This window comes from Takifugu rubripes, chromosome 3 (assembly GCF_901000725.2).
Source record: "Takifugu rubripes chromosome 3, fTakRub1.2, whole genome shotgun sequence".
Lineage (NCBI taxonomy): Eukaryota > Metazoa > Chordata > Actinopteri > Tetraodontiformes > Tetraodontidae > Takifugu > Takifugu rubripes.
In genome coordinates, this window is record NC_042287.1 from 5744171 (window position 1) to 5758485 (window position 14315).

General features: G+C 45.4%; 1 protein-coding gene across 5 annotated transcripts in view; it reads right to left on the minus strand.

Annotated features, from left to right (window-relative positions):
* Nucleotides 1–10677: 10677 nt before the first annotated feature.
* The window catches only part of gripap1 (GRIP1 associated protein 1), a 20429-nt gene continuing 16791 nt past the window's right edge, over nucleotides 10678–14315 (minus strand). For all 5 annotated transcript variants that reach the window (XM_011621833.2, XM_011621830.2, XM_011621832.2 and 2 more), the window contains 2 exons: nucleotides 12771–12943; nucleotides 10678–12678 (listed from right to left, as the gene is read on the minus strand). In XM_011621833.2, coding sequence (XP_011620135.2) covers nucleotides 12598–12678; nucleotides 12771–12943 — 254 coding nt within the window. In that variant the 3' untranslated portion in view covers nucleotides 10678–12597. The remainder of the gene's footprint in view (nucleotides 12679–12770; nucleotides 12944–14315) is intronic.

Genomic DNA, 14315 nt, shown 5'->3' on the forward strand with positions numbered 1-14315 from the left:
GTTGGAAACCATCTCACCTCCACCCTAGGAAGTGACACTGATCAGACCTTCTGTTTCAGCTCTGACATGTCACAAATTTTGATTTATCCATTTAGTAAATCACCATGGTCATGTTTCGGTAGAATAAACTAGGGAAGTGAGATTGGTCGAGCTGTGGAAACAATATGAATGTCTGTACAACAGGCAATTTTAGCACACTGAGGATCCAAATGACAGAGGCGGTGCTTTAAGCACTAGATGATTTATACCAGTAAAGTCATGAGAATGCTCACCAGCCTAAAGGTTTTTCATTGGTAGAACTGCTGCTATTGGGTGGGGAGGTGTAACGTTAACCCTATAGAATCTGGTAAAGGGCCACGAGGAGGTCCAAGTAACCGCTCGAACATGTCTCAAGGGGAGAGCCCTTTCAAAGCAGCCATGCCCCTAGTGGAGAGTCTTTTAATACTTCTAGGTAAAGGAAGTCCCCATGATACATGAGCGTTCTCAATGACTTCTACTACCCAATGGGAAAGTCTCTGCTTGGTCAGAGAATTTCCCTTCTTGGACTCAGCATGGCAGATAATGAGATTGTACGAATAGTGAAATTTGGAGGCCACTTCAGGATATTCCCTGAGTGCTTATCCTGGGCACAACAGGTGGCTCTTGCTCCTCCTGAGCACCTGACCAACTGAAACCGGCTGCCTCTATAGGCTGGTTTGAAAACTGAGGGCATAAGCAGTTTGGCAAGAATGAGGGATTATGCCACAGGGTGACCCCTGCCCATTACAGACAAGGCACGAAGTTCCCAACTCCCTTTGCTGAAACAATGGCAAGTAGGAATGCCATTTTCCGGGATAGCCACTTCAATTCTGTTTGATGTAATGGTCCACATGGGGACATGCAGAAGGACCTGATGGCCATCTGTAAGTCCCAAGAAGATGCCCTGAGCACTTTCGGTGGTCTGAGCCGCTGAGCCCCTTTCAAAACATGCCTAACTGGATAGTAAGACCCAATTGTTAGGCCGTCTACTGTTACACGTGAAGCAGCCACATAGACCTTAAGTGTGGAGGCACTTTTATTGGCATCAAATGATGCCTGTAAAAATCTCACACCATCTGTTTCCATCGGTTTGCATAGAGAAGCCTAGTAGAGGGTGCCTGAGAATTAAGAATTGTATGGATGACCAATTGGTCAATAACTATAGTGGAGTCCTCGCTTTCAGGGGCCATCCGTGCAGGTGTAGACAGCCTGGATTTAGGTGCCAAATCCAACCCTGCACCTACGACAGACATCTGGTCTCTCTGGTAGGCACCATGGCTGCCCCTCTAGGAGCCTGAGCATTGCTGGAAACCACATTCTTGCTGGCCAATATGGGGCTACAAGGAGAAGCTGACGTTGTACTGTTGTACTCTGGCCAAAGTCACTAACACCAGAGGAATGTTTCTATTGAGACAGGAAAATCAATTTGTAACTACACTGTCTTTAATTAGGTCATGCTCGGGAAAGCCCTCTGATCAGGGGTTGCGATGGAGTTGAAAAAACACCATGCACCTCTCAGTGGGAGCTCAAACCTGGGCTTGCTGCTAATGTAAAAATACCCAAGTGCTGAATAAATGTGGGGAAATCCTGCATCAGGGGCTGATTTTAGATTTTGGAGGAGGATTCAGGGGCAGGACTACGGGCCTTGACACTATGGATTGACGATGACTATGGATTCTAGCATCCTGAGCCCCTACTCACACCCCTGTCTGCATGTCGCTGTCTGGAAACTAGTTCCTGTACTCCTATTAAATCATCTTTATGTCATGGCTCTATTTGTATTAACTGATAACAGGATGCAGATTCCCCCCAGTCAGTGGCTTTTAACCAGTAGCACAAGTTTGCGATTTCTTCTACATCTCGATTCTCTCCTCTAATATGCGGTCACCAGTTTCCCTCCTCTTCTGCAACCCATTAATGTAATTAAGCAATAAAAGTGATTAAACCCTCTACAGACCCCCAGGTCTCACCCACAATTGACTTACAGCTGTGAAGATGTACTCATGATACGGTTCTTTATCTCATTGTAATAAACAGCGGTCCAGATTGCTTCCACCATTTTCGCATCTACGGAGATGAGCTCAGTTTAGTCTAGCTCGGAGGCAAGGAGGATTGATGGCCCTTCATTCCATCATCTGAAGCTACAAACTCTAGCTCTGATTTAATTTTCTTTGTTGCTCCGAGTGTACCAATAGTCCTATTACTGTATTACACATCTGTGCCCATGTTCTTCTTTTACCCACCTTCCAGGTCGTCCAGTCCAGGTATGGCTACTGATCCCCATTAAACCACTCACCACACAGCAGCAACAGTCATCACCAACAACCCAACAACATTCTGTTCACGTCTAATGGATGGTGTGGTCCTGGCTCTACCGTTCGATGTCAAATTTGTTCTCTGCTTGCTCCTTTCCTTCAGCTTTAGCTGTACTCACCTGAGGGCAGAGCAGCGCTAAATCAGAGAGACAGTGATGTAGAGAGGTATAGGGGCCCCTGGCTGAGGTGAGAATAACTAGAGATAAACCTGAGCAAGAACAAAGAGGCACATACTGATGAGCTGCACAGAACTGGAAGTAATTATTGATCCATCACTGTAATGATCGGGTAGTCTAGAAAAAGCAGAGGAGGAAGGCAAAGAGGAGGAGGACATACAAGAGATTAGTAGTGATATACAAACACACACACACACACAAACTGTGTGTCAGTGAGGTTCTAAATGATTATCTCTGGTAACTAATGGCTACTGATCCCTTTGGTTGTCCAGCAGTGGAAAGTTTGGCTTCCTCTTGAAAACTGATGCTGTCTGTGGTTCAGCCTGTCTGCCCTGCTGATCTTCTATCTGTATCAGCCTCAGCTGTCACACTGCTGCAACCTGAGAACACGTGAGTCTCACCTGTCTCCTCACCTGTCATCTCTGTTGCCTGCATTTGCAGCCTGCTCCGTTCTGTCTGTGGTAACCTGATCTTGTTTGCCCATCAGTGTGAACAAACTGTTCAACCCTCTCATGTCTGCCTGCTGTCAATCTTAGCCGATGGCTCCATCGTCCACCTGTGCTCTCTGGGTCTTCTTGTTCCATTCTAACACGATGGTATTATTTAGACTTTAGGTTTATAACTTTCAATTATATTAAATTAGTTTCAGGGCAGCAGACTCAAACCTTCTCAGTCTCATTATCCTTCTTCACTCATTTTGGACATGAGTTGGTGCTGCTCAGCCTCTCCTGCCGCCACAAGGCTCAAACATGACTCTCACACTGCTTTTGTGTTGCGCTGTGGTACGGCAAGGCGTCTGTGAATGAATCTGTGTAGCGTGCAATAGCACGCTGCCACCTGCACTCGTGTGTGGCTAAAACACCTTAAAAAGAGAAGAAATGGTTTCATACTCAAATCTCAAGGGACACAGAGTCTCAGAAAGAAAGCTTACAGCTGTTCTGACAATTAAATGCTTCTTTAGCAAATGGGTAGGAAATAAACTGGACTGCAGCCTTCAACATGCACCAATTCCTTCTTTCCATTTATGTCCTTCCTTCTGTCCATTTATCAGACAGAAGAGAGTCTAATACAATGACAGCTGCTGTTTCATTTTTAGAGCTAAAACAGTTAGTGGTTGATTGAAAAATGAACAGAGCCACACACTGATTGACTGAAGACTCATGCTAAGGTGACTGGAGTGTGAGTGGGTACTGAAAAACCAATAAAACAAAAAAAGCAAATGGAGTGAAAGAATTATGGAGACATAAAAAGACAAATTACAAACAGGAGAAATATGACATGAACTGTAATCAGCCTGCAGGTTGCTTTGTTCAATTACAGCCTCCCACACGTCAAACTCCCTCTGTTTGTGTGTGTGTGTGTGTTTGTGTGTGTGTGTGTGTGTGTTTGTTTTGCCGCAGTGCCACGTCTCTCTCCGCCCACTCTGAAGCTAAAAACAAACACAGCAGCTCTCATTACAAACAATCCAATCAATACCCTGAAACCTCTGGCAGCAGTCCATGCAGTGTGTGTTTGTGTGTGTGCACATGTGTATGAAAACAGTGTACCATTGTTTGTAGATTCACATGTTGTTAAATTACGAGTGGAGCAGCAGCTGGTCATGAAGAAACTGGTTAGTGGTGAGGTTCATCAATCATCCATCATTTCACTGTCATGTTGGGTTAAATTAGCTGTACTATCAATACCTTTAATTTTATTTAGGTCTACTAAAAAAAAGAAAAAAAACCCACTGAATTTCAATTGCAAAAAACGAATTTATCCAGATTTAATACTAAAAGTAGCCTAAAGAACAAATACAAAAAAATACAGCTGTCATTCAGTCCTGATCACAGGAGGTCAGCAAGTCTATGCTTCAGTCAAATTTTGAGAGGTTTTCCAGAAGTTTGCTTTTTTTCGTTTTTTGTAACAATTCACCTTCTTGGTTCCTTTCCACCACCTCACCTGTTGGCCCAGGTCTCACCAGGCCTCAGTCACACCTGCACCCATTCCAGATGTTCCTCTGTAGTATTCACAGAGGGCTGCTCGACCTGCCATCTGTACCCAATGACGAATTTTTTGCCAATGTCCTTTCTGGTTCTTTTTTTTGTGTGGCACTTGGGTCTTTGCCTTAATTGTCAGTACAATCTGGCCAGCAATGGACCCAGCACACAATCCTAACCCTCATCATGGTTGATGGCTGCCTCCACTGCAGAAGCAAGGTCAGCAGCCTCGATTAACAGGTAAGTTCATGTTCTCTAAGTTTGTTTTAGCCGGAGAGTTACAACAACTAACAGTGCTGCTTACCCAACGTCACGCACCAACTCTTTCTGAGCCCATTGCCATTCCAGCGTCACCATCAGAATCCCTGAACCTAAAGTTGGAGCCCCAGAAAGCTCTGGCAGTGATCCAAAGACCCCGGTGCTTTGCTGACAAACTGTCCTCTTTTGGTCTCTTTTGTTTTCTCAGTTTGCTAAGGTAGCGTTCACTAGCGTTCACTGGCCGGGGAATGGCAGAATGGAAGAGACATTCCCCAACCAGCTTCTGCTTTGTTCCACAGCATCTCAGATGCGTTATGAATGGCTTAGGAGTGGCCAGAATGAGCAGGAAACATGGATTGATGCCATTTAAGCAGAACAAAGGATCGATGGCACATTACTCAATTGACTTCCGGGCTCTTGCCAACCAGAGTAACTCTACACTTCCACCTTTTGGACAAACCTGACCTGCTGCTTTTCCTGAGATTTTCGTGGCTTTGCCATCATGATCCATATGTGAACTAGGGAACAGGAACAAATTGGGAGCTTCCTGCCACCTCACTTGTCTGAAGCGGGCATCTATTCCACTTCAGACTCTGCTGCTCCCTCCAGACGTCACAGATGTTCCTGCTGAGTACCATGATTATCAGCAGTAAGGCCAGGGCCACCTCATTACCTCCATAATCTCCCTATGACTGCGCCATAGATCTTCTGCCCAGAACTTTGCTGCTCAAGGGATGCTTGTAATCCCTATTGGAGTGAGAAAAATGGGCCATGGAGACACATGTTAATGAGTCCCTGTCTGCTGGACTCCACTTGCTTCTTCTCCCATGGGGGCAGGAGTCTTAATGGAAAAGATAGACAAAGCCCTGCAGCCTTTGATCGACTACCATGGATTAAATGACATCACCATCAAGAACCACTATCCTTTGCCTCTCATGTCCTCCGCCTTTGAACCCCTCCAAAGTTTCCACAACATTCCACAACAACACGTGCATTCAATACGCCTGTTGGATATTATAAATATTTGTTCATGTCTTTTGGACTCGCCAATGTCCCGGCTATCTTCCAGATCCTCATCAATGATGTTTTGCAGAATATGATTATGTGTTTGTTTATCTGGACATCATTCTTGTCTTTTCTATGATTCATGAAAAGCAAGCCTTCCCCCTCAAGGATTGGTCCGTACTGCAATGCCTCCTCAAATATCCCTTGTTTGTGAAAGCAGAGGAAGGCAGGTTCCATGCTACTACATTATTTTAGTCCCCCTGACTCCAGGAAGCAAGTGCAACACTTTCTGGTCCCAGACACCCTGTGGTGTGCTGGAGTGATTCACCTGTCACCCAGGGTTTCAGCAAATCCATGATCTGCTACAGCAACAGTTTTGGAGGTCCACCTTGAAGGACACTTGCAACATTGTTAAGACCTGTCATCAGCAGTCAACACAAACCAGTGAATCAGGCTCCGGCAGGAGTCCTTCAGCCCTTGCCAGTACCACATTAACCGCTGGACGAGTGTTCCATACCCGGTGGACCGGGAAGGCTACGGCCCAGAAGAGAGGTCTTGGTTCCATCATGGTACATAATGGACCCACAGTTGAGCTGCGATTTCCATCACCAATACCCAGTTCAACCCCTCTCCTTTCAAGATGTAATTGCAGACCTCTCTGATAATGTGAGATGGGTTGGTTTCACAGAGATTTTCATGCACTCGTATTCCTTTAAAGTCTCGTGTGTCCCAGCACTCTGTTGTAGAATTCCTTTTACTTTGTTTCTTATTATCCCAGATAAAGAAAATTATAAATCATGAGGCAACAGTAACATAAAAATATCTTACATCTAGTTTCTGTTAAGAGAGAAATCCTACATAAATTCATTAATTAGTGGGTGGTTTCAGCCATTTACTTTGATCCTGATTATATTTGAATGTTTTAATCTCTTCTGAGGTGAATGTTTGTCTCTGCATCTGTCCCAGCTGCTCTCACAAAGATCAGCCGGTGATTTTTATCGTACTTAGGGTTTCCCTTTATCGAAATGCGGCACACATGCTCTTACTTTGATCTTTGTGAGGACTTCCAGACATAATGCATTCCCAAACCCCTAGTCTTAATCCAACATCCAAACTAACCCCCTAACCCTAACCTAAACCCAAATCTAACCTCAATCTTTAAACTATTTCTTTACTCAACCAGTCCACTGGAGTTGTGACACACAACAAAATATCCTTCCCAAAAAAGGTCCCGACTTTGATAGTAGAATGTGGATTTTGGTACTCAATATGCAGCAAATACACACACACACACACACACACACACACACACACAGAGTGTATGATGCTATATTTAGCTGAGTGCTGCAGGAGAGAAAGTGGTAAATTTTTAACTCTCCTCTGGGTGTGTGTCTGTGTGGGAGGGGGTCACTGTGACAACCCCCTGGTTTGATGATGCCTGATGACGTCACGTCATCACCATATTATCACTTTGTTCTTGTGAGGACCTGCTCTGTACAGTAAAACTCCTCCTCATTTTTCACCTCCTCCAGGCTGATACAGTTTCACCTGAACTCTCCTCTGTGTCCTGTCTCACTTCAACACTCGTCCTGTCTCTTTCGTCTTTCACCTTCCAACATTAGATCTCCTTTTGTCCTTTCATCACATGTTGTTCTCCCCTTTCTTCACTCCCCTCTTCGTAACCACACCTCCCCTTTCTGTCTGCTCATGTGCCCTCTTGACCTCAACACCAGCTACTTTCTCTTTCAAAGTCACTGTCGTTTAAATGGGAACCATATCCATCTGAAACAGGAGGAGGTTTATTATTTTGCATTTTATATTTTGATGACAGAAAATGTTCAGCTTTTCTTAAACAAAACTGTGCTTCCAAGAGGAGAATCTCTGCGACACCCAGTTTCTTGATGAACCTCCTCTGCAGCCTTTTGTTTAATCAGAGGAGGGCTGGAGGAGGAGGTGGAGGGGCCTCCAGGTTCTCCAATGAAAGGAACGATGGAGGCTTCCACTGGGATCTGCAACATCTCCACCAAGATTCGTCCTGGTCTATAGGAAACAAGATTAATATTTCATTATGTTAAATCTCCTCAACTGTCATTATATGATCCTTGTACCTGTTTCCTGTTTCAGTTTTAACATTTGTGTTATGTTTCATAAGGCTCCTATTCTGTCTCGTGTTCCATTTTTCTTCAAATTCAGTACCATCATCATCTGCTTTGATCTTTTATGAATAAATCAATAACATTTGAGCCAATGAACACTGTACAAAACTATGAACATGAATACCAGATCAGCCAGTGGTTCCCCTCACCTGCCGCTCCCGTCCATCAGGTCCAACCAATATTTTCCAACATAGAACCAGGGCCTGATCGTTGAAGGCTCTGCCCCCTCTACTACTCTTAGAAACCCTGGTAAGTATGTTAAAGTAAGCCTGTGTTTTGAGAGTGAAGCACTGTGGTTTGGATGATCAGGAGTTATAAGTTCACTGAAATAGAAGAGTATGAGACCATGACCAGCCTCATATGTGAGGAGGTTTTAAAATCTACTCTAACAGGGAGCAGTATAGAGAAGCCACTACTGGACTAATGTGATCACTTTTCCTGGTTCTAGTCAACAAATGAGCAGGTGCATTCTGGTCCAGCTGTAAAAGTGAATTGCAATAATCCAGCCTGGAGGAAATAACTGCCTGATCTAATCTTCTGCATCAATTTGGGACAAAATGTGCTGAAATTTAAATGAAGATGTTGAAACATGCTTAATATGGACGTCCAAAGACAGATCCTGATCCTGAATAAAACACCGAGGTCCCTTACTGTGGTACTGGGAGCCAGGTTAATGCCACCCAGTAAGGATCCATCAGTAGAGAACATGGTCCTCAGGAGTTTCAGGCCTCTTTGATGACCAGTTTTATCTGAGTTCAACTGGACAGTGGTCATCCAGACCAGCATGTGGGGTCTGGTTCCAATATAAATAAAACTGGGTGTCATCAGCATAACAGTGGAAGTTTTTTGAAGGTACCAAGAGGGAGCATGTAGAAAATAGACACAAATGGACCGAGCACTGAACCTTGTGGTTGAGAACCTTTAGTTATATATATATATAATATATATATAATAATGGCATTCATTATTAACATGGACAAGCCAAGACCGATCTGACAGGTAAGATTGAATCCAGTTTAAGGCAGAGTGTTAATACTAAGTTATTTTTCAATTCTTAGTAAGAGAACATGGTGGTCAGCTGTTTCAGAAGCAGCACTATGGTCGAACAGGACAAGAACAGACATCAGGCCTCTATCTGATGCTGGAAGAAGGTCATGAGTGACTTTCACAAGCACCATTTGAGCTAAAAGGCCTCGAAAAGTCTCTTGCTTTAGCGGTACCTGCAAAATTAGCTGGAAGCCACTTTCTAGTGAGCTTAGTCCAAAAGTGAAGACGTGAGATTTGTCTATTGTTGGCTAACATGTCTGCATCATCTAAAGGTTTCCTGATTCGTGGTTTAATAACAGCTCCATTAAAAGACTGTCACGCATGCGATACAGCGGCAGAGCGCTGGTATCTAAGAGACATGTGCTAATAGATGGAAAGCTCTTCCTAGCAGTTGGGATGGGCTCTGAGAGACAGGGTGTTGGTTTGGATGAATTTATATTCATATCTTCTGGACTGTGACATGTTCTGGACAGAGCCGTCAACTGATCACCACCTGCTGATGACTATGACCAGATGGAGGAAGACCTCGAAGACCAGGTAGTGAGGTAGTGAGAGTCTGCAGGCAACAGCTGGCTGAGGCACCTATCAGGTCTCTGACAGAGCTTTTGCTCCATTCTGAGTGGGCCTTGATCCACGCTGCCATTGCTGAAGCCACGGCCTGGTGCTGCAGCCATGAGGTTTAATGGTGTCTTAGTGGGGGGGGGGAAATACAAGAAAATGACAGGAGGCACGTTAGAGACAGACAGACAGAAATTTCCCTTTTAATTACAGCCAGAGTTGACAGAACTCATCACTTGGTCCACTTCAATTAACCCATGGCCCAGCCAACCAGACGCTATCTCATTAAGACGGCCCCCATCAGCAGCAAGTGGCCACTCCTCTAATCCGTCTCTCTGTGGGACAGGAAGTGCTGCGCAGATAATTAATGTGCGAGGCAGCATCTCCCTGCTGAGGGCCTCGCGCTTGACCTCCATCAGCAAACTTCAGCGCGAGCAGACGGAGGATGTGGCTAAAACAGGGAGGATTGGTGGGGGGACAGCGGGGAGCCGCAGGTTCACCTCTGTCAGCCGCAGCGATAACAGCAGCGCCCAACTTTCTTCAACTTCATTAGAAAACTTCGGTGCCAAACGGAAAGACAAGAGCAGGGACCAGAAGGTGTTGGGTCCAATCCTCTTCACCCAAGTAATCTTTTACCAGCAGATGGAAATTCAGAAATGTTACTATTCTGGAAGTCGGAGGCGTCGAGATATCAAAGTTTTAACCACCAGAGTCCAAACTGTAATCGACTTTTCCATCCTTCAATGGCTTTTTTAACTCTAGAAATCCTACGAGTCATGCTAGCAAGCCTCAACTCAGCCGCTGCAGACTTGGAGGCCGCCGAGTCATTTCACACATACTGGTTGGTTACTGGTTTCCTACCTATTTCCCACACCTAAACATCATTTGTGCATATCCTGTCAGCTGGCTCTTAGGAAATGTCTTCAAAGTCACCATGTTTAAAACCTCAAATGCACATAAGAGCCTTTGGTAAAAAAAAAAAACCCCAGTTCTATCCATGATTGCTGGAAACTTGTCCTCTCTTGTACCATGAGCTGCTCCCAGTATCTAACTGGGAGGGTCCCTCATTGGAGCAGAGAGAAACCAGGACCTTTTCATTTATACCATCAATTCGCCCTCAGGCAGACCACAAGGACGTAAAAAGAAGACACACACACACGTCACCTGTCTCGAGACAATATTTTATCTCAGTTTCTGTCCAGTCACTATTATTCGACATAAATAGATCCATTGATTTAGAACATTTAGAAGTTGTGATACAGCGTACATACATACATACAGAGTTCAACAGTGCAAATAAAGAAAGAGCGACAGGCTGCGTCCCTGCCAGCACATGGACCCGTCCTAAAAACCTGTGCTCGGTGCAGCCTTCAGCGTCCTTTAGAGAGGACGACCAGGTCGCTTCTGAAGAGGTTAAAGCTGCGCTGAACACAAGCGGACGTGCCAGAGAGACGCTTTTATTTTCCAAAAAAGCAGAAATGTACAGGCAGTTTTAACGAACAGGTGGTGACAGGATGTCCCCGAGCGTCGGAAACAGCCTGTGGTGGACATTCATCTGGAGCTGAAGACACACAACAAAGGCAGAGACGGCGGATGAGCTTCATCACGTTCTACAGTCCAAATAGGACCTCAAAAGAGGGATGACGCGACCCAATCTCACAACGGCGGACTTGATGCTTTTGGTTTCAGTTTTCATCGTGCTTTTGCAGCAGCTTCAGTTCCCATGTTCTTAAAAATCAAAGGCTCATTTCATTAAAACTTTTGTTGATTAAATCTGTGATTATAAGAACCAGGAAATTCAGAAATTAGGTTTGAAAGACAACAAAGCAAAGCTTTTTTAAATCAAAAAAATTCATTAATATTAATGAACTCTGTATTTGTCGAGTTGTCCTACTTCAGATTTTGTGTCCAACCCCATAAAAGCAAGTCTTTATTTTAATTCTTTGGAATTTTTCTGACAGTTGTTGCCTAAAATGTGCAGATTAAATAAGGGATCATCATTGCTGATGCAAGTGAAGCACAAAAGTAGCACCAAATGGACGTATAAAGTGAAAATGCTGATGATCACTTTTCATAAGCGGCTTTCTTCTAACTGCCAGCCAATCAGAACCTCCAGCCTAATTAGAGATCACTTTTTCCTGCACTGCACCGTGTTCCATCTAGGATGGATCGTTGTGGGGATCCGATTACACAACGCTGACGACAACGCTGTGCGTTCGAGGCTGTGATGTTGGGATCCACTGATCCAAACAAGCAACCCCTGTTGACAAGAACGATGATCCAAACCCCTTAAAAGAGTCCTCTGGGCCCATCAAATATGTATGAGTTGGTGATTAAACCAGAGACTGATTAGTTCAACTGCTTCTCCAGACTCAGAAGCCGTCAATATCATAGAACACTCAAAACAACAACCCGACAACACACATGAAAACAGAACCGGCTGGATGTGGACAGGCTGGACCGACGATGATCTGGTCCCGGATTCATGACATATCAACGCCTCATGTTTATCATTGTAGCAAGTTCAAGCGTCAGTAAGTCACATGACCCGTCTGATTGGCTTCCTGAGTTTCACCCTCCAACGTCCTGCCCTGCATCTACTGGGTGTTACTGACGCCGGGACGAAGTGACTGGTCGCTCACAGTAAACCGACTTCAGCGCCGACAACGATACCATAAACCATCCTTCATTTACATTTGCAACCTGACGTCATGGCCTCAGTTTCACCGGTTATTCCTCGGCATCCAGTTAAAGTAATCATGGACAGATCCAGCTTCCAATAGGAAAAAACGACAAAAAAAGAGGAAGAAGCTGCCTGGAATTCTCCAAAAATGATATCATTTGACAATGTTTGTTTTCTAGCTGGTTGCCAGAGTAGCGCAGTCCAATTCTTGTACATTCAAAAGCAACCCAAAGGAGCTGAGCTCAGCGTTCCCGCTCCTGCAGCTCACGGGCAGAGATGGGGAGATGAGAGCAGCTCCAGGTGGTGCGAGGGAATGCCGGGGATGGGTTGTGGGTGCAGGTCCGCACCTTCCAGTTGGGTGAACAGTAGTCAAGGTAGAAGGAAGGGAAGGAGCAGATTAATTCACTCTGATCTGGCTGTGCTGCCAGCAGGAGCGCTGTCTTTGCCGAGCCGAACCAGTTCCTGGGACAGCAGCTCCAGGTCCTGCACAGAAAGACACTTTGTGTTCAGTTCATTTGCCAGATCAGTGCGGCAGCTGGATGTGTGTTGTGTGTGTGTGTGTGGGGGGGGGGGACCTTCTGCAGGTGCATGTTCTTGGTGAGCTGCTCCTCCAACATGTTCTGCAGCTTCTTGTTCATCTCTCTCAGGTTCTCGTCTCCCGGTTTTACCAGATCTCTGAGGACTGAGCCCAGACCTCCTCGGTCCCCCTGAGAACTGCTGTAACCTCCGGCCACACTGCCCGACACATCTGAGGAGGAGGAGGAGGAACCACACACAAGCTGAGTCCCACACCAGGAACTTGTCTCACCGAACCTTCCACATGATGAGGACAGGTAACTTTTACGAGAACCGCTCTCGGCTGTATTTTACATGCTGGCAGGAATATTTAGAGCTATTTTAGAGTGTTTGAACATCTCTCGTCTGTATCCAGCTGCAGTCCTGATTTGGTTCCCACAGAATTTCTCCAGAGGTGTTAAAGTGTCAGATCGATCTACTGATTAAATCTTTTAACCCTAATTTGCTCCATTTCCTTTGCTGGGTTGCTGTGGCAACACCTCAGATTATAATAATTTCGGACAGATTGGCTTCATCTAAAGTTTTAGACAACAGTTTCCACTCAGCTTCAAGACGTGGTGTGTGGAAATGACCTCTTTGGGAAATTTCAGTCTGTTTTCCAGCATTACTGAGCGCTCCTCCCTCCCTCACTCACTCACTCCCTCCCTCCCTCACTCACTCACTCACTCACTCACCCCCTCCCTCCCTCACCGACTGTTCATTAAAGTCGGGAGCGACCTCGACTACGGGCTGACAGCAGAGACTTGATTCTTAATCCTTCCTGACCCGAGCGCAGCCTTTAACAAAGTTGATCATCATCTTAATTGTTCGTCTGAAGTCCTGAGTGTGTATTAAGGACACGGCTCTCAGCTGGTTTGCCTCCTGTCTCTTAGAGAGAAGCTTTGCAGCCACCACAGGTGAGTCATTGTCCCCAGGCCGTGGTCCCCGCGGTGTGCCCCAAGGTTCCATTTCAGGACCGACTTTCTTCTCTATTTATATGCAGATGACACACAGATACACAGTCCCAAGAAGCTGTTGCTGCTGCCTCCAGGATATGAAACTGTTGGATGGTTCAAAACCTTTTACAACTTAACAAAACATAAAAGTGTCCGGCCTGTGTCCCGGAGGGCTCATCAAAAACTCGCCGACAGAGATTTTGGCCTAAATTTGCTCGAGAGCTCTCCTTTGACCAAAAAAGGAAAAGCTCCAGGTTGAAATGAGTCCTGTCAGTCGTCCAAGTAACTGGACGCTTGCAACTGCACTCTGTCCAGTCCCTCTCAGCTGCAACCACGTTTTAAAGCATCTTTGGGTCGGGCCCTTATCCAAGTGAGTGGGTGACCCCAAGAATGCCAGCATGAGGTCCTCCGGCTGCAGGTCAGGGACCTTCTGGTTTTTTCCAGTGATACAAAATAAATAATTCCATTCATATACTTTGACCAACTTATCGACAGTTATTTCTGCTGCCTTTGCCGGGGGACCGATCGTTTCACAAAAAATGAGGTTGAAACTCGTCGTCAGCTTAGCCGCTGTTGCCAAAATGCACCATTTTTGTTTTCTTATAAATT